Here is an 18,524-nt window from a genome sequence, read left to right as displayed (position 1 = left end):
CTCTATGTCAATTGATATCAAAACTACTTTAATCTTAAATATTGTTGAACTTTGAACTTCTCTTTTCCTCTTTTAATTTGATTTTGCATTTAATTTTAAATTTCCTGTTGTCAGAAAACAGTGACATTCAGGCATAGGGTTGATGGAAGAGGGTTTTTAAACAAAGGCTGCAGAGTGTATTTCTCCTGTTGATAAATCTCTTAAAAGATACAAATCTAAAGGTAAAGAATAAATTATTTCTAAAAATATTTTTATGGGCACCAGAATCATGAGATTTTTAAGGTAGCCACAGTAATTTCAGTCAGGAAGGATCTGATTTTATGAGTTTAAAATGCCTACGATAGATAGTAGGTTTATGTTGTCTACTCTAGTCCTAACAGCTACCACTGTTTTTATTTTTTGTGCAAATTGACACTAGATGGAATATTTGATGGAAAATCTACACCATTCTGTTTTCTCATAAGGGAAGTCTGTCTCCTTGTGACACTCTTACTACAACAGAACCACAGAATTTCTCCATGCTCAGGCACCTTCCTGTTTTGGGAACATGTTAAGATGAATATTTATGAATAACTAATAAACAACATTTCCAAGATGAAACCAAAGCCGAGACATCACTTAACCACCAAAGCAATATTATTTTATGCAAACTAGAATTAGAGTCAAGAACTGTGGCCTTTTTATTTTTTTGGTAACAGGCTACTTTTTCTCTTAAAAGAAAGCATGGATAAGTTGCATTTATTTTTTAATCTGCTTTTCTAATATTGGATAAAAATTTTAGGACATGAACCATAGCAGTATTGCAGAAACCAGCTTGCTAACATATATCCAAAGACAGCATTCCAAATAAAAGAAGCAGACCTGCATGGCTCATCACACTATTTTACAAGTGATGTCAATGGTCAATAACAGACCAGTAGTATTCCTCTGAATCTACCAAGCATGCATAAGTGCTAATAAAGAGAAAAAGGAAATGCTCTTGCATGAAGAAGCTATCAATATTTTTGTTTTAAGTGACAGTATAAGAATAAAGACTTGCTACAAAGCCCTCACTCGGGAAGCTGGTCTGCTTTGAAAAGAAGCAATCACAGCTGTGACTAAATCAACCAAACTAGGCATCACCAAAAGTTATTAAGAACATATTTTTCCTCAGCCTAACTATTCTGCTTTATATATTATTCACTCAACCAGCTGCAAAGCTCTCTACCATTCTTGATGACTTCAACAGTAGTTGTTGGAGAAGCTTTTATACATTTAGAGTAGGAATATAAAAATATTTATAGCATTTAGTGTTTACAGTAAGTGGCCTTAAAAGAGAAATTTTTATATTCATCAAGCTTAAGCACAAGTTGTCCCCTACCCTGATGAATCATATTCATATCCAAGTTCCAAGGAATCTAAACAAAATCCAATATTTTTTCTGTTCAAGGTTGTCTACCTTCCCAGCTTTAAGTTCTTCCTCTTTCAGAATCCTATCTGGCAAATGGAAGAGATTTTTTCAATAAATCAATACTGTAATAAAAATGACTGTTTCTACACTCTTCACATATTAACTGAGTTTCTCTTATACAGAAAATACCCATTCACCTTATACTCTATAATTGACATTCTTTTTTAAAAATAGACCTCAGTAAAAGAAGCACCTGGCAAAAACTTGAATCTAAAATATCACTGTGTTAAATCTTGTCTGCTTTGACATAATAGCTAATCACTTAATTTGGTTTCAGAAAGAATAATAACATTTTTCTGCTTTCAAAGTATACTTTTGAGAAAGAATGCTATCTGAAAGAAATGCTATGAGTATAGTCATGTAAAGTAATAGCTATCATTTTTTTGTCAGCAAAATGGAAGGCTAGTGTTTTCAGCAAGAATGAAATTAGCAGTTTGTCCATAAAAAAATGTAAGAAACAAAGCCAAATTATATGCTTTTTCCTAAAATGCTTATAGCATAAATACCCATTGTCATGGTTTAACCCCAGCCAGCAGCTAAGCACCACACAGCTGTTCACTCACTCCCCCATGGTGGCATGAGGGAGAGAATGGGAAAAGTGAGAAAACTCATGGGTTGAGATACAGCCAGCTTCATAGGTAAACCAAAAGTCACACCCAAGCAAAGTCATAAAGGAACACATCCACCACTTCCCATGGGCAGGCAGCTGACTGGCCATCTCACAGCCTACTTGCTGGAGACGGGTAAGAAGCAGAAAAGGCCTTCTGGCTATGCAAGCACTGCTCAGCGGTATGAACAACATCCCTGAATTAGCAACGCTCTTCCCAGAAAAATCCAAAACACAACCCCATATTAGCTACTATGAAGAAAATTCTGTCCATCCCTGCTGAAAAAAACACATCCCTGCAGCACCTGTGTGGAAAACACTATGTAGGTTATAAAAGTGCTCTTCAGCACATGTACACCCAAGGAGAAATTACCTTCCAAAATTTTAACAGAATAATTTTAAAACCATTTTATCTATTCAACTATTTGATCTCACTCCATGAAATTAGTTAAAAGAAAAGAAGGGGTAAAGCATAAGAGACCCCTTGAGCAATACCAGCAACCAAAAAAATTTGAATGTTCTGCTAAATATTGTCATCCCAAAATGGGTTTGCTAATCTGGGGATAGCTCTCCTGACAACAGCTGCATCCCAAATAACTGTGTTATGAGCAAAGCTCTGTTGTGTCCTGATACAAACACTGAAGGGTTGTACAAGTCACAGAACTCAAACAAACGCACTGACAATAAACATCATTACAGCACACACCTCCATTCCATAGTAATTACTTACCCAGATGTTTCCATCTTGGTGGTATGGTTTCCAATTTCTCCCTGTATCACTGTAGAGCATCCGATATTGAGTGACCCAGTCAGAGCTGCTGTACCTGCCTTGAGTTGCAATAGCACTGATCTGCTTCCTATTCCCAAAATCCACCTGCAGCCATTGGTAATGATCACTGTCTGATGGAGACCAACCTCCTGCACCTGTTGTGAAGAAGCAGAAGGGAGATTTAGATCTTAGGCAGTTGCTTTGATGTGAACTCATTGTGAAGATGCTGATTGCTGGAAGTCAGCCCAGCTGAGAGGAATAGAATATCAAAAAAATTTGAACACATACAAATGAAATATGAGTTCCCAGTGAAAAAAAAAAACCCACCAAAAAAAAGGCAGAACAAACTTTAGCACAAGCTTTAAGTAAATTAAATCCATTGCCCGATTCATATTTTTATATAATTATAATGATTTAATGTGATACCTGCTAACCAATCACTGCCTTCATAATGTTTTAATTACAGTTTATTACTTTTTGCAAGTTATAATTTTTCAAAGGTTGACCAATTTTACATGAAGTCCTTTGAAAGAGTGAGACACAAATCAATAAAAAAATTTGGATTTTCTATGACTTTTCATTACCATTTCAAGTTGAAGAGATAATATAGCTAAAAAGTAAGGAAATAAGAGCAAGTTCTCTGGTTTTTTGTGTTTCACTATAGAGCACAAACTGAAAGATCCACTAGAATTGCGAAAGGAGCAGGTATTGAAGGGCTAGATGCAGTTTTGATCTGCTGGTTGTACAAGCTGTCAGAGATTACATTGGCAGATGCCTTACACAAGTGTTATTGCTCTTTATGGGTCTATGAATTAACTTGACAGTAATACCATTAATATTCTTATCAGCCACCAGACTACTTTAAATTGTTCTAAATAAAGAAGGCCAGTGATGCATAGATCAATGTAGCATTGAGACATTAATGCAATTTCCTATTCTGAAATAATAATATTTAGGGGAAAACTGTATTAGGATTCTTCAGAGAATAATAAAATTTCTCAGATAGATATTATAATGATATAGCTATTATAATGGTAAGCATTAGGAAATATATGAAATAAAAAATGCTCATCTATCAAAATATTGAAAAAGTGGAGTATCATTCTCTTTATAATCGTAACAGACATTAATACACAGAAAACAAAATGTTTACATACTTGATATGATTTAGAGGGGTTTTATTTTGCTTTTAGCTTTGAACAAAATAAATGTCTTGGCACACCATCAAATCATGTAGTCTAGTCCATGGGCCAATTTTTATTGCTTTTAATTTCACTTATAGTCTTCAATTGATGTCACAAGCCTTGCCTGCTTGCCAAACAAGAAACATTGCTATACTGCATCTTATATACTCCCATCATTAGGCGGCAGCATTGCCTCAGTCTTAGGTAACCCTAAAACTCATTCAGCTGCTACAGGTGTTAACGTTTGCAGGTCGTTGGACATTTTAATGTCATCGTATCAACAGGATGATCTGATGCCTCATGTGGTTGCCTTTCATTGTAATTAAAAGTGTAGCACTACACCAATGCAACTAATTTGTTAAAATTCTCAAGATTTACAATAGATGCTTTCTCTCTGCTCTACCCAGGAAAATAAACAGGATACTTTAGCTGTAGGGAATAATTAAATGCTATTTAAAACAAATAAACTCTAAATAATACCCTTTCTGAAAATCATTTGCAGGAAAAATATTCCCACACATTCCCAAATTCAAACTAGATCTAGTTTTGCAGAGACTGATCATTCAAAACACAATGCAGCTTCTTCATAACTACTATGCATGGAGATTGGAAAAGTTAGCCCTACATACTTGTAATAGCAGAGATGATGTCTTCTCTCCCTATCCTAATAACCTCATTAAACTGTGATTATGATTATTATATCTGTGATTGATGGCATGCAAAAGATAAAAAGTTGGCATTGTACAAAAACCATCTCTGTAAAAAACTCTTTGTGGCTACCTAACAAAAATAAGTTCCAAATGTGAGCATTTAAAAAAAGTTCATGAAAGACAAAGTTAAACAGATAATCAATAAAATTTCCTTAATCGATGCAATTGTTGAAAAAGTGTGACATACTACAATGTTATAAAGGTTAGACAGATATTATGGTTTTTACCATAATGCAGGAGATTTACATTAAACCAGGATATTTTGTTAAGTAAAAGACCTTGAAGCATAACAAGAAATATTTTTTTATTTAGTACATTCGTATTACTTAGACAAGACTTTTGCCTCCTGTAATTGATAAACAGTCACTGTAAATTTCAGCTTCATTTCAAAGAGTCTTCACCTACAAATGCTTTGAATAGTTTGTAAAAATTAAGTGCTAGCATTCCTTTCCTCAGTTGTTTTTTTATGTAAGAAGAGTTAGAAAGCATTTTTTACATCGTGCTTAAGACAAGTTAAAGAGATGCGACACAATAGTCACATCTAGGCCATGAGATAGAAACACTAGTTTTGCAAGACATACTGCCCTATAACCATTTCCAACAAGCAAGAGACAAGACTTTTAGTCAATGTTGCAAAGAGCAGAAAACAATATTATCCGATATCTCAGTTTCAGATTTGCCTTCTGGCTTTTCCAAGCAAGTAAAGAAATAAATAGCCAAAAGGATGAAGGAGAAACATGCTGTGTTAGAGTTGAATGTGCTGCTGAGCAGATCAGCGTGGCAAAGGAATGGTGGTCATTCTAAGCAGGTAGAGCAGCCATCAGCCAGTCATCAGAAGCAGCCTGTGAGCATCAATTAAATGTGTCCTCTTCCACTTTGATTCACCAAGCTGTGTAATGTGGGGGAGATGACTACTTTGTTCATGTTGCTGCTGATACATGTAACCTTTAGTAGTTTGAGGATCCTTTTTCCTCCTTCAAAATATTTCTTTTCAACTACATGCTATAAATGAGTTATGAAAATTTTGGATTATGTACAAATTTCCCCACAGTGAAATCTTGAAAACACTCTGAATTCACTGGAACAATTTAAGTACATTTGTATCTCCATTCAATCTAAGTAGATACAAAAATCTCACATCCCCATAAATGTGCACATGCTCACAGTTCTTCATATCATTAATTTTTTTGTTGAATAAAACCCTGCTTTTCCAATGGAATTCAGAATTTGGTTTGATACTAGATTGGGAAAAGAAGAGTTACTGATAATTATATATTTTGCCTTTTTGAAGGAGTGAGGAATTTGGAAATCAAACCTGATTTTCACAATATGGCATTATTTTTGAAATAAACAGAACTTTGTGGCCAGTACTTTATGGATGAATAAGGAATTATCTTTAGGGAAGGAGCAAAATAACAGCATGTTAGCAGATTACAGGGAACATTACGTCACACTGAAACTAGAGTGGTGTATTAAAACTGCTGAATAACTGCTATTCAGAGTTATTATTCACACCTTGGTGTAAACTGTTCATTTTTAATAGTTTGGCTATATCCTGAATTTTATTACATTTATTATTTGCACTTTTTATTATGGCAGAAAAATAAGCACTGGATAAATGGTTTTTCCTACAATGCTCTGTTTATTTCATGTACTGTCTTTTAACAACAAATAGTGCAATATACTATGAAATCAATAGACTTTCAAATTAGAAGGAGATTAGAAGTAAAAAAATTGTTTTAAAGATACTAAACACATGCATATAATACAATTTACTTTCCTTAAAAAGGTAAGGAGCATTTATGGAGCTTTTAGGTAATAATGGTGCAATTAATTCAATTGCAAACCATATCTGCTTCCTATTTTTATATTTATGCTGTTACAGAATTTAATGTGATTAAACATATTCACACAATCAGCAGTCAAAATATTTGACCCAGTGACATGAACCAAGTGAATCATGAGATATTCTGGTTTATACCTCATAGCACTCTACACCACACACAGGGCAACTCATTTAAACTTTAGCAAGAATGACTGTATGTGAACTTTTGTCAACAGGGAACTCCAAGTTCAGCAACAGTAAAGTCATCACTGAGCATGTGGCCCAAATATCTTTGAGCATCCAAGAATCTTTCCTGTGCATAAAAGCCTAGAAGTTTAATCAGCACAGCCAGCCAGAGCATACGGTTGGTAAAAGGTGGCTATGAAAGATTTCATAAAGCTTTATTTTCTAAACAAGTCACTTGATCTGCTCCTACTGCACACTGACCAAGCTACTGAAACAAAGACATGACATGTCTTATGCAGAAGACATAAAACTTTATTCAGAATGCTAATAACTTGTAAAAGTGGAAATTGTTAATGATTTTGCACCAAATAAAAATGATTGCTAATAATATTAGCTTCATTACTAATGAAGTTGAAGTTCAAAGTTTTATTTTTTTTAAATTATGAATATTCCAACATATTCCTTTTTTATTGCATTTTATTCCACAAATTTATTCTGTGGAACAGAAAGCAGCATGAAAAACATAGTTTATTTCTGAATGACACATGCACAATGTATTTCAAAGAGTATAAAAAATTTAAGTCAACAGGGGCCTATTTTTTCATGTATAATTTCTTCCTTTTAATTAATTACACATTTCAGCTCCCTATTCAAAGATGGTGAGTGAGTTACCTCCCATTTAGTGCACACAAAGGCAGCCAACATGATGAGTTAGCCTTCCTTTCTTATCATTTCCCACAATTGTCAGGAAACAGCAAAGCTGGGGTAGGTTCACAGATTTTATATTTTTATCTGAACTGTCATAGGATACTGAGCTGACAGATCTATAAGAAGGGGGACACTGATGGTTTTTGAAAATCTGTTCTGTTTCACTTAGTAATCATTCTTTTGAAAATTTGGGACTTTCACTCATGATGAAAACTGGAAACACTAATTTGCACAGGAAGAATCCATTCTTGTTTTAGTCTCACTTCTTCATCACTCTCTACTTCAAATAACAAAATTAAAAATGCCAGTACTCCAGTAAGTCTAGTGTTTTACTCTTCCCAAATCAGTAATAAAAAAGTTTCAATGACATGAATTAAAAAAGAAGAGGATCCTTACTCAGAAATTTCATTAGAAAGCAAATTATAGATGTAAGGTATAGATTTTGGGGTAGTTACAATTCAGGGGATTATTTTGTCTAATCAGAGAACAATTCTATAGCCTTTCAGCAAGGAAAAAAATGTGCATTTCTTAATAATTATGTAGCCTGAAACATTCCTAAAGCTTGAATCTTCTTATTTTTATGGGAAAACCACAGCATAATTTTTCAATGAGAAATAGCACTTTCTAGGTCACTGCCATAGCATGAAATCAATACCGTTTGACACTTTGCTATTTTCCAAGACATTGCTTGTCATTCTGCTACATAAAAGATAAATCAAGACAAAAAAGAAATCTTTGAAATACTGAGATCACTCATTTACTGCACTTCAGAGAAAATATGGGCAGCCATTTTCTACAGTACCTAGAAAACAATATAAGAGACCCAAACTCCTAAATAGAATAAATCTGCCTGCATTCTTTGTCATTATTGTAGTTAAGTAGGACATCGATGGAGGTTTTCATTTTTGCCTTGTCTTCCTCTCTCCATTTTATAATACAGTATAGATAAAGACATTACTCAGAGAAAATAAAATCCTTCCAGCTGTGAGGCACCCAACAAAGGGAGAATGAGGAACTATTGGAATAAGTCCAGAGGAAGTCATAAGATGCTCTAAGGGCTGGAGCACATCTCCTATAAAGACAGGCTGAGAAAGTTGGGATTGTTCAGCCTTGAAAAGAGAAGGCTTTGGGGAGAACTAATTGTAGTGTTCCAGTGTCTGAAGGGAGCCTATAAGAAAGGTGGAGAGAGACTTTTTCCTAAGCGTGTGTATTGACAGGGCAAGGGAGAATGGCTTCAAACTGAGAGAGAGCAGATTTGGGCTAGATGTTAGGAAAAAAATTCTTTACTGTGAGACTGGCACACTGCAACAAGTTAACCAGAGAGGCTGTGGATGCCCCATTCCTGGCAGTGTTCAAGGTCAGGTTGAAAAGGGCTTTCTGCTCTGGTAGAAGGCATTTAAACTACAAGATCTTTAAGGTCCTTTTTAGTCCTGGAACACTACAGGACTGTGGGAACACTACACTGGTGGGTCTAGTCACACTGGGAAAAGTTATGCTGATACAGAAATCTTGAATGGTAACAGACTTCGCATTTCAAGCTGCTTTGAGTGAGGGTCACATTTACCATGTACTTGATAGAGTCCTCCAACAAAGACACTTCAGCTTCTTGCAGGGCTTCACTTCTAATTGAAACAATCTTTTCCTGATACTGGCATGGGCAGACATTTATTTCCTTATCACAAACAGCATGCATTTGTTTATTTCTTGTATCCATCTGCTGTTCTAGCTAAATTTGGATTTTTAATCCATTCCCTATCTTCAGGGTAAGGATTTGCTTTTGCATTTTTGAAAAGCTCTTCTTTTTAGCACATAACAGCAGGGATGCATTTGCAGACAAGACCATGCAAAACATCAATGATGGGCAAATAATGAACATTCAGCTTCCAGAGAAGCAAAAGTTGATATTTAGAAGATAAAAAATGCTGATAAAATAGCAGCATGGGAGAAGAAGAGAACAAAATGACAACTAAATATTTTCTTCTCTAGAATTCACTATTAGAATTTACCCCAAATGAAACCACATTTACTAGAAACTGGCAAATTACATAAAACCTTTGAGCTACTTCTCCATGAGTTAAAACAGCTTTCTAGCAGGGCGGAAAGGATTAGGAGACAGTAAGTTCTGAACCTCTAAGTTCAGTATAAAATACATCTAATAAAACTCATTTTGCAGGGGTAAGACATAGGAAAGATCCAATATTCATTCCTCAAATTAGCCTTCCTTCTATTTTGATTGAGAAGAGTAAGGCTCAGCCCTTATTCACTGTAGCAAATATTTTTTGGACAATGTTAGACTAATTTTGGAAGACTTGCCTTCTAGTAAAAATAGACAGGGTCTGTATATGTAAGAAAATCCCCTAATTATATTTCTTAAAATTATTTCATTTTCATTTAAAAACATGAAAGTTAAAAGTAGAAATAACCCAAGGGATAACAGTAGTTATCAGGATACAGTCCACATAGATATTTTTTAAAAGAACATTAAAATCACTATATTATTTTTTAAATCCCAATAGATCTTTCTTACAGTAAATGCAATTAAAATAAATCCCTTGATGTAGTGTCTGCTTCTTAATACCCACTGCTTCCTAGTATATCTTAACTGAGCACACACCACATATGAGGGAATGAACAGTCAATCTGCCCGAAGGAACAGTGCTAACATCTAAACAAAAAATTGATGCTAAAGAGATCTCATTGTTGTCATTCACAGTTGTCAGACTCAAAGTAGGGGGAAAAAAGTCAGAAACCTAAGGAGTCTCGTATCCTGAATTCACTGTTGGGGAACAAACACTTTGCAGCTTTGGTTATTTTAATGAACACATCACTTTAAACTATGCCTTTCCCATCTGTTCTGCTTTCTAATTACATATGCAAAAAAAAAAAAGCTCATTCACAACTGCATCCTAATGGAATCTGAAACAAAACTGGGACGAGATTTAATATTCTGTGCACATCATCTATATTCAAGACATCAAGCAGCTTCTTCTCCATGAGGTGTTTTCTTGGTTTTTGGGAAGAAAGTTGAGGCAAGGCAATGGATCATTGCACCCCAGCATGCAAATCCCTTGCATACAAAATAATCACAGTGGCATACAAAGGATGAGGTAGAGAGTAGGGAGGTCTCCCTTTCCTCACATCACCTTTGTAAGAACCATGACACAAATCTCTCATTGTATGTTTATGCATTGCAGCACTGGGGTTTTTATGACAACTCAGGTCATATTCCCAGCAAGAACTAGCAAGTGTATAGTTAATTGAGAACACATACTACTTCTGCTGTGTCTGTGCTGAGCTATCGAGCCCTGATTAGTAGATTATTATCCAAGATTTTTATGCTGGCCATATCACAAATAATAAGGTTTTACTGACTGTGGTTGAATAGCATTTACATCACTTTACAATACAAGCTCATTATGACAGTTTCTTGCATCTGCTTTGATCCTTCCTTAGTAAAGATGCCAGAGAAAGAGGAATTAAGGTATTCCAGCACCTGATTTATAACATTTCAATATCAATACGATGCCTAAACACTTTAATCACCTAAGTCATTTCCTGTTCCCATTACTTGAGCCCACAAATTGATGGAAGTCAAAGCTGAATTACTGAAAGTTATATCATAGTGTTCTAGCTTATCTTGATTAATATTTTCCCCTTAGATTGCACATGAAAAATGATTAAATGATGTAATTCTGGCTTACATATCTTGTTCTGTGACAAGTCTTCAGCCATAAAAGATAAAAGCTGAACCTCCAGTCTTACAGATACTTGCTGTGTGAGAGCCTATGGAGAACATAGTTTCTGCCATTAGTATAACATAGTTTCTGCTTCAGTATATACCAGTGTTCTTGTGATGCGCAAAGAACACTAGTGAAATGCTCCCTGTAAACAAATAGAAGCCACACGATTACTTCATTCTACTCGCTGTCTGTTTTTTATCTATGTTTTTAACTGCAAATCTCCTGGTCTGTGTCTCAGACAAAAAAAATCTCCCTTGAAATGCCCTGCTCAGGTGTACTCCCCCCAGCTCCTTCAGGTCCTTAAAGAATCTTAGCCCAGCAAGTAGAAAAAAACCAAAAAACTACCAGGCTTCAGACATTAAATAAAGTAGTTCTGAAGTCCAGCTCCCTTAATGATTGCCAACAGTCAACCTCTGCTGGCTGCGCCTGATGTTTGCAACACCCAGTTGGGCTCAGCGCCTGGGCTGCTACAGAATCTGAAGACTGTGCACTTTTTCCTCTGTTACTTTTTTTACATTTCTACCAGTTTGTTTTTCGTAGTGCTGTCAGTGTGGTTTGGGGTTTTTAGTTTGCTTGGTTTTCATAAGGTTCTTCTTTTGAGATTGGCAAGAAAAAAATCCATTCAGGAATATATTCAGGCTGAAGACTCTTCCCTAGTGTTTCCTACCCAGGCTAAACCTGCTTTTCCTCTATACACTTTTCCGTCTGCTCAAAATTTCAAACCTGAATTCTTATTTTACAGGAATTTATGAGAAACTGGTCTCAACCCAAATGGTGGTGATTTCTCAAAGATCAAAATTGTTAATAAAGCAGTCTGAAATATTATTTCCTTCTTGAGTGGCAAAATCACTGTGCATTTTGATAATTATTCACAAAAAAATTATGAGTAAAGTTAATGAATTTTCATAAAGAGGAACAAAATTATTGAAAGTAAAAAAAATTAAATCAACCATGACAACTAAAATTTTCTGAATAGCCAGAAATAGTTATGTGAGCCTTTTCCATATGCAAATTGCCTAGAAAATTAACAGTTAGAGGGAGATATACTACCCTCTTATTTGTGTCAATGTGATATTGACCCAATCCTGGGAAAAGGACAGGACTCATCCTTATCTGCCTATTGCTTAGACACTGTTTCCAAGTGCTTCTGCAAATCATACCTCAAGATGTCACAGGAGCTCTGATAGCACCAGTGCCATGCATGAATATAAGCTACCACTACTGATCAATCTGTCCTAGTACACATTTTATTCTTCTGCCTTTCTTTCAACAAACAGGAGCACAGAATTGTGAAATATTGAGATGGATTTTGAAATCTAATATACAGCTGATTCAAGGCATTTGTGGCATTTTCTGTATTAACAAGGTTAAAAGATAATTATATTTTTCTTTTATGCATTTATTGCAAGCAGTACCAAGATGCTTATCTTTTCTCTCCATTAAGAAAATATATTCTATTTTTAAAAATTACTCCGTACTGCATCCATTTTGGTGATGAAAGCTCATATTATGCCTTTTATTTTGCTAATAGCAAAACATTTATTGATATCATATGCAGAGTTGCAGCAACATCAGAGGAAAATTTTTCTTCTTTAATTTGGAAAATAATATGTTCATTTCAAGATAGAACTATACTACAGTAGAATTCAACTTTTTAGGGCAGCAATTTGCCTGGAGTCTATAGTAAACTACTAATAAACAGTGAGGATTCCCTAATGAGTTTATACTCCTTGAAGCCAAAACATAGCACTGTATACAAAAATCATTATAATCATGTGAGACTATACAAGGGGGAGGAAAAAAGCCAGCAAAAAAAAGTTATAACACTAATAAAAGTATCAGCGCTCTTATCAGTGGCATCAAATGTTAATTTACCCTCATGGGATTAACCTGATACATTTTAGACACTAATCAGGGTGAGAAATTCTGCTAGGACTTTTATTCAATATAAATTAATGAGAATTCAAAGTTCATTCAGCAGAGCATTTCAAAAATTGCACTACAATAAATTAAGAGCCCCAAACACACACTCCAACCCTTTAAAAAAAAAATTAACCCACAGAAGGGACGAGAATATGGAAATGTTGGCTTTACAGTAGGAGGGTTCAACACACATAGTCTGGGGGAGGATTCAAAGCAGGATTTAACTTCAGGTGTCCTGAATCCTCCCCACTTCCCCTCCTGCCTCTCTAAGCCCTCTAACACTCTTAGGAAGACATGGCTCCCTAGGCAGAAATTAATCTCTCTGCAGCTTCCACACTCTTCATTTAAACTCTTCAGGCTACAGATTAAAATACTTTTCTGAATGCATTTTTTCAACACTCAGTCAAGACTCAAAACTGTTGAGAAGAAAAAGGAACTTTTGCATGTCTGGACTAACTGAATATACCCACTCCCCCAACAAAAGGAAGAAAAAATCCCTCCACCTCAAACAGCTACACAGCAGATTGGACCTAAGTAATTTCTGTTGGTACTGAGCAGTAGTTGGCAGATGAAGAAACAGCCACAGCTACAAAAAAAGTATTCAACACAGAAATCATCTAACTTGGCAGAAGCAATGCCCAGGCAAGAAAAGACCTAATTGAGGATAAAAATAACTTTAGTTTGTGTGTGTGTGTGTAAGGTGCTGTAACACATTATTCGCCTCACAAAGACAACTGAGAAAATGAACAGCACTCTGAAACTTTCTGAGGAAGGCTGCATTGCTAAAGCTAGTAATTTCTCCTTCTTCACCATAAATGCACAACTCAGAGTTCCATCCCCACAGAGCTTGCTGCTCTGACCTTACAGAAGTTACATAATTTTCTTCTTGAATAAAGCTCATGTTTTCTCCTGAAACAAGCAAGTCTTACTAACAGTCTTCAAGGAAATTTCCATCTGCTGAGCCTGGACAAGGAAAAACTACTGCAGCTTAAGCTGCATTGTCCAGGAGCATCCACACAACTCTATGACAGCTTTTCCATGCTTTCCTGATTCACTTTTTTATTGCAGAAAGCCACTTATCACAGACAGTTAGTGTTTCTCTGCTTCCAGTTACATGGATATGACTCCTACTGAAGACAGAGGAATTTTCCTCATGGCAGAAGCCCAGGAAATAAGTATGCAATAAGAGCTTCTAAAGCATTAAAGCAGGTAAATGACTATTTCTGTAAAAATTGAATCCTATGATTATTGTGCTATAAAAATGTTTTAAGCAGACAAAACCACATGGTTTAAGAAGAGAAAGAAAGATATGATAATTCTATCTAGTTGTGGGTTTAAAATTCTATTAATTGTGGGTTTAAAAGCATCTTATCCCATAATTTAGCTTCTGATATGGCAGTGGTAATTAAACATCAAAAAATCAGTCACAAGATCAAGTCAATGCTTATGAAGCCAATATTTTACAACTATTTTCCTCTTTTGCTTTTCAGTACTACATGAATTTCTTTTTTCTTGTCAGTAGAAGCAAAGTATCATTTGGAGAACAGAAGTTTTATTTGCCATAGATTTTACAAAGCAAATTTGTCACAAATGTCACTCCAGTAAAAAGATTTATGTCTGTAACATATATTTATTTGATCTATCAAAATGTATAATATGTCATGAAATAATTCCTGACACACTCCAGAAAACTGGGTTGGCTGCATCCCACTGTGCCGCTCTTCCAGCAGGTGTCAGAGATTAAAGTTTTGCATGAGAATGAAGGCACCCAAACTGGAGTTGTTCTTAATTTTTTCAAAGAATATGACACCCACTTTCTCATCCTAATTTTGTGGATTGTAATACACTCCTGCCAAAATTTCACCCCTAATAATCTTCTCCTTGGACCCTGACACACGTCTCAACGACAGGCCCAGCTGTACTTGCCCAGTCTGTGTGTATTTGTGTGCATCACTCAAGAGTTATCTCTTTGCTCTGTTTTTCTCCTCCTGATGTCTCTTGTTTTTGCAGCTTTTGTTTTCCAACCCCAGAGACCACTATCCCATTCAAGTGGGGGTTGTAATTTTCCTGTGCTACCCTAAACTCAGTGGAGGAGACCAAAAAGGGAGGGAACTAGAGCATTCATCCTGTGAGAAGAGACTGAATGACCAAGCCTTGTTCAGCCTTGAAAAGAGATGAGATGAGGAAATATTGTATGATGCAACTGTCTTGCACAGGTTAAGGTAGTTCACATCATTAAGATCATAAAGGAAAGGACATAGTCCCTAAAAGCTTTCCTATTCTCCTTAAATAAGAACCTCTAATCTACAGGGGCTCAAATCTTTCCTGAATTCTGTGCTAAATTTGCCAAGTTAGGTAATATTTCTGCTCTAAAAAACAACTCAATAATAAATTCTCATGATTTTGCACACTTGCTTGTGGTTGTGTCTGAGGGTCCCAGGATGAGTGAAGACAAGAATATTGACTCCATGTTTCAGAAGACTGATTTATTATATCATGACATTATATTATATCGAAATGCTATACTAAAACTATACTAAAAAGAATAGAGAGAAAGGACCCATCAGAAGGCTAGATAGAAAAAGTGAGGAATGAATAACAAAATCTTGTGACTGCTCACTGCCTCAGCACAGGTGGCTGTGATTGGTCATCAAGTGAAAACAATCCACATGGACCAACTGAAGCTGCACCTGTTGCATTCCACAGCTGCATATAGTTATTATTTACATTTCTTTCCTGAGACTCCTCAGTTTCTCAGGAGAAAATCCTGGCAAAAGGATTTTCCAGAAAATATCATGGCAACACTTGCTTTTTTTATTTTTTATTTAAAAAAAATGCTCTGTATTGCATAATCATCACTAGTAACTATTATCTACATCAGAATAATTGATTTTCCATATCAAATTGACCTCACTTTATATAATATATATAATTTTTATATATTTATTATATTATATAATAATATCATTCTATTTATAATATTATATAATTATTTATATCACTTTATATAATATTTCTCTAAAATTTTTTTATGTTGGGAAATCTTACTGCCATAGAAGCAGACTTCTTCAATTTTCATATTTTTCTGCCTGATGTCTCATGGCCAATAATCTCCACTTTTTTTTCAGAATAGATACTTTTGAGAAATAATAGGGTTTCCCCATAAAACCCCCCAAAATACACAAAAACCCCCTTAGCTCCTGGAGACTGAGAGACATACAGTGAATTTCTTTAATTCTTTCTGGAAGAAGAAGTAGAAATGGGCACAAAACCAGAAAATTAGAAAATTTGTTTTCAAACTCTTGTGATGTAAAGGAAATTATGGATTTGAAGATGAAAAATTCTAATATATTAAAAGCAAAGTTTATCACAAAACATTTACCAATAGTTAAACAATGAAGTCACTGATGGGACCAGAAAATGTCCCATCATGTCCCAAATGGGACTAGAAAATAGGTCATCTTCCTTTGGCTGTCATTTGCTTGCAGAAGTGCATAAGTACTACAGTCACAAAAATAAGAGCTGGTTCAGTTTGCCCTATAACAGATGGAACACTGTTTTGCTATCTTTATCAATATTCTGCTACAAGGTCTAAAATTCTGAATATTGTGCTTACAGCTCATTGTATTGAGTACTGTCAATACCTGCACAATGACCTTAGAGGAGACACAAGTGCATCTTGTTGAACCAGACAATGAGATCACCAACATGCAAGATCAGGTGTGGGGTTTACAAGTTCACTTAAAAATCTGAAAGCCAAGATAAATGTGATTTAATAGTCTTCATCAAAGACCCAGAAGAAAAAAAAAAACCATACTTGATTCTTAATCAGCAAAACAATGTGAAGGATTCTGAGCACAACTTTCCTCAGGGTCTAAGGTTTCTATCCATCTTTATTTTACAGACTTGAAGTCCTCAGTTACATCTCTCCTGGCACAATACATGTTTGGGTCACAGCCAACATTTTAACATTCCTAGCTCTTATTATAAAACTCCTTGAATCCACAGTAACCGAAATAGTTTTAGTTGCCACCAGTTTTCTCCTGCTTTGTACAACTTTGCCTGACAAATTCATATTTAAGGATAGCATTGTCACACACCATGGAAAATGATCTAAAACAGTAGCTTGTGTCATGTCAACATCCCTGGAGCTACACTCATCTGCTGAAGGATTACATGCAACTCAGAACATATTGTGTTGCACTCTATCATGCCAGATCTGCTGTGACAAGTTTCTTCAACACTAAAGCTGAGTTTCTGAAGTGACAAGCCTCAGGAATCGAGCATCTGCACAATTTCTATGTACATTCCAGAATTCCAAAAACACAACAATTTTTTTTAAACATTTTTTAATCAGGCTGGTGATCACAACACAGTCACAAACTTAACAATGCTTCTGCCACAGCCATCAGCTGTTTTTAATGCATTACAACCTTTTAAAACTTTTCTTGGTGATCTCTCTCTTTATGATGTGATGTCACTTTCCATTAGCCATGAGTAATTGTTGATGTAATTTGAAGTCATGGAAATGGCTCGGACCCAGAAGGTACCAGTGTTGCAATAGATCAAACATGTCTTTTTGGTGAAGTTAAATTACCACCCAGCATCTAATGCATACAAGCTGCTAAAGTCTTCTCACTTGTGAAAGAATCTTTTCCATGGGAACAAGCTTTGTGAGAAAGTGGAAGTCCTTGATCTCATCCAGAGAAGGGATTTTGTTTTTTTATCTATAAAGTACAAGTGTCTTTATACACCTTCCCCATCCCCACCCATATCCAAACTTTATTTTGCTATTAAACTGAATTACTGGACAGTTCCAGGGATTTTAATTGGCTGGGTCAAATCATTAATGAAGACCAAAATATTTAATGAAAAAATCCTTCTTTTTATAGGGAGATAATTGTTATAAAAGGTTAGCTTTATCATTTGGAGTTTACCTCTTTTATTTGGCATGAGCTCTTCTTTCAAAGGAATTCTTAGATAAATTGGTGAACTTAATTTTGCAGCTTTATCTATCTATCTGGCAAAGGAAATTTGATGCTCAGATGCTCAACTCTACATTGTAGAAGCACATTATATACTTTCAAGCAAACATAGTTAAAAAGAACAATATAATCCCTCTGGGAACAAAAAGAAATCAAATGCAGACATGGTACATTAGCTTAATAAAATCCAGGAAAGACATTTACGAACTCTCTGGCCTGAGGGTCCCTTTAGGAACAAACACAAATGATCCTGTTTTTTGCATAATCTTCCTTCACTAGCACTATCTGCAGTGCAACCTATCCTTTCAATTTCAACCAGTGCTGTGACAGCTACACTTTAAAGAGTGTCCTAATTTGTTGAGAGCAGTTTTCTGAATTAGCTCTGTAGCCACTGTATAGGAATGTAGCTTTGTTCGAACAGATCTAAATGCACGTTA

The 18,524-nt window shown here is 35.4% G+C and overlaps 1 protein-coding gene across 1 annotated transcript in view; it reads right to left on the bottom strand.

Annotated features, from left to right (window-relative positions):
* CNTNAP2 (contactin associated protein 2) overlaps positions 1-18,524 on the bottom strand; it is a 1,016,974-nt gene that overhangs the window by 668,311 nt on the left and 330,139 nt on the right. Inside the window, exon 3 of the mRNA XM_039715193.1 lies at positions 2,788-2,981. Within this exon, the coding sequence (XP_039571127.1) occupies positions 2,788-2,981 (194 nt within the window). The remainder of the gene's footprint in view (positions 1-2,787; positions 2,982-18,524) is intronic.

This window comes from Passer montanus, unplaced genomic scaffold, assembly GCF_014805655.1.
Source record: "Passer montanus isolate IOZ18808 unplaced genomic scaffold, ASM1480565v1 scaffold32, whole genome shotgun sequence".
NCBI classification, from domain to species: domain Eukaryota; kingdom Metazoa; phylum Chordata; class Aves; order Passeriformes; family Passeridae; genus Passer; species Passer montanus.
This window is presented reverse-complemented; position numbering and strand designations above follow the sequence as displayed.